This window comes from Argentina silus, assembly GCF_951799395.1.
Source record: "Argentina silus genome assembly, chromosome: 7".
In the NCBI taxonomy this organism is placed as follows: domain Eukaryota; kingdom Metazoa; phylum Chordata; class Actinopteri; order Argentiniformes; family Argentinidae; genus Argentina; species Argentina silus.
Genome location: NC_139661.1, coordinates 13,446,891 through 13,449,390, shown reverse-complemented (window position 1 = coordinate 13,449,390; position 2,500 = coordinate 13,446,891). Strand labels below are relative to the sequence as shown.

At 55.2% G+C, this 2,500-nt stretch overlaps 1 protein-coding gene across 1 annotated transcript in view; it reads right to left on the bottom strand.

Moving 5' to 3' along the window:
* The window catches only part of LOC310807444 (solute carrier family 28 member 3-like), a 10,495-nt gene extending 10,376 nt beyond the window's left edge, over positions 1-119 (bottom strand). The window contains exon 1 of the mRNA XM_083673944.1: positions 16-119. Coding sequence (XP_083530070.1) covers positions 16-84 — 69 coding nt within the window. The 5' untranslated portion in view covers positions 85-119. The remainder of the gene's footprint in view (positions 1-15) is intronic.
* Positions 120-2,500: the final 2,381 nt, after the last annotated feature.

The following is a 2,500-nucleotide window of genomic DNA, read 5'->3' as shown; positions in this document are numbered from 1 at the left end:
TGTGTGTGTGCCTACCTGCGACTGGAAGGCATGGTTGTCTAGTCCATTCCCCTGGCTCCTCTCTCTGACTCCGTCCAGCTCCATAGTAAACACTGTGACTGACTGCTGCTCCACGGGGGGCTCTCTGTCAGACCTGCTCTCTGTGGCACTGCTACACACTGGATAACACACTAGGTCAACTGAACCAGGAATGGGGAGGGGCGAGAGTGTGTGTGTGCTTAGTTGCACATGGCTCTCTCTCTTTCTCTCTCACACACACACACGCACAAACACACACACACTGTCTCTGACTACATGACACACACACACACACACACACACACACACACACACACACACACACACACACACACACACAGTCTCTGACTACATTACACACACATACACACTCTCTCTGACTACATTACACACACATACACACTCTCTCTCACACACACACACACACACACACACACACACACACACACACACTGTCTCTGACTACATTACACACACATACACACTCTCTCTGACTACATTACACACACATACACACTCTCTCACACACACACACACACACACACACACACACACACACACACACACACACACACACACACACACACACTTGATGATGACTCAGGCCTCTGAAATGCTGTTTCACTGGCCCATCCGGAGATCTGTTATCATATGAAAGGGTTAATGTTCAAACTTAAAGGTGGCTGGGGACTGGGGGCTGGGGGCTGGGGACTGGGGGCTGGGGGCTGGGGACTGGGGGCTGGAGGGCTGGGGGCTGGAGACTGGGGGCTGGGGGCTGGGGGGCTGAGATAGCTGGGGGCTGGGGGTCTGAGGTAGCTGGGGGCTGGGGGCTGGGGGCTGGAGACTGGGGGCTGGGGGCTGGGGGGCTGAGATAGCTGGGGGCTGGGGGTCTGAGGTAGCTGGGGGCTGGGGGCTGGGGGGCTGAGGTAGCTGGGGACTGGGGGGCTGAGGTAGCTGGGGGCTGGGGGGCTGAGGTAGCTGGGGGCTGGGGGCTGAGGTAGCTGGGGACTGGGGGGCTGAGGTAGCTGGGGGCTGGGGGGCTGAGGTAGCTGGGGGCTAGGGGCTGGGGGGCTGAGATAGCTGGGGGCTGGGGGGCTGAGGTAGCTGGGGGCTGGGGGGCTGAGGTAGCTGGGGGCTGGGGGCTGAGGTAGCTGGGGACTGGGGGGCTGAGGTAGCTGGGGGCTGGGGGGCTGAGGTAGCTGGGGGCTAGGGGCTGGGGGGCTGAGATAGCTGGGGGCTGGGGGGCTGAGGTAGCTGGGGGCTAAGGGCTGGGGGCTGGGGGGCTGAGGTAGCTGGGGGCTAGAGGCTAGGGGGCTGGGGGGGCTAGGGGGCTGGGAGCTGTTGGTTACAGTGCGGTTGTGTTGGTTACAATGCAGTTGTTTTGGTTACAGTTTGGTTGAAGTTTGGTTGTAGTTTGGTTGTGTTGGTGACAGTACGTGTGTCCTGTCCTCTGATGTGTTTGGAATCAGACATGTTGAGAAACACTGTTTCCAGTAATGTACACTCACTTCCTGCTCCTCCTTAACCACATGGTTCTCCTCACACAGCACACTCCTCTATAACACGAGTCCCATTACCACGCTTACTAGGCTGACACTAGACCTGTTTTCTGTCCTCCGATTTCTACCTCCACCAGCCCCCCCTGGCTGACATTCCCTCTCCTCCTTACCTTCCTGTCTATTTCTATCCATTAACCTCTTAAGCCGGGCGGGCCCAAATTCTGCTTTAATTTGATTATAAATTTGATTATTGTTTACTTTATCTCTGTGTCAGGTGTAGTATGTTATTCTGAACAATGATCTGAGCATATCCACACAAAACTTCAAGGTGTTACCTATCAAAGGCCTTCCTGCTTTTGCACCTGATCATCATATTTCTAATGTTATAAGCAGTTTAGTTTGGGTCTGGTTTCTAGGCAGAAATTAGTCAAATGCATGTACAGGTACAGCGAACAGCAGGAGTTACACAACAAGACACAAGCAGAGGAGAGGGTTACACACACACACACACACACACACACACACACACCTACCCTGACCAAGACACAGCAGAGGAGAGGGTCACACAGACACACACACACACACACACACACACACACACACACACGCACACACACACACACACACACACACACACACACACACACACACACACACACACACACACACAGACACACTCACCATCTGAGCCAGACCCAGTGTGTGGTGAGGTTCTTCCTGGCTGGTTGGAGGACGTCCCACAGCCTGTCGCCGTAGCGACTCATCAGCCAATCCCAGAGCAGGAAGACGATGGCCACCAGAGTGAGCACCAGCAAGGCCAGCGCTCGCTGGAAGTTCACCACGCACGCCGCAATCACCACAGCAACGTAGCCTGGGACACACACAGACACGACGACATGATACCAAAACACCTGCAGACACATCTGGACATACACACACACATACGCAGAGAGAGAGAAACACACACACAGAGACACACACAG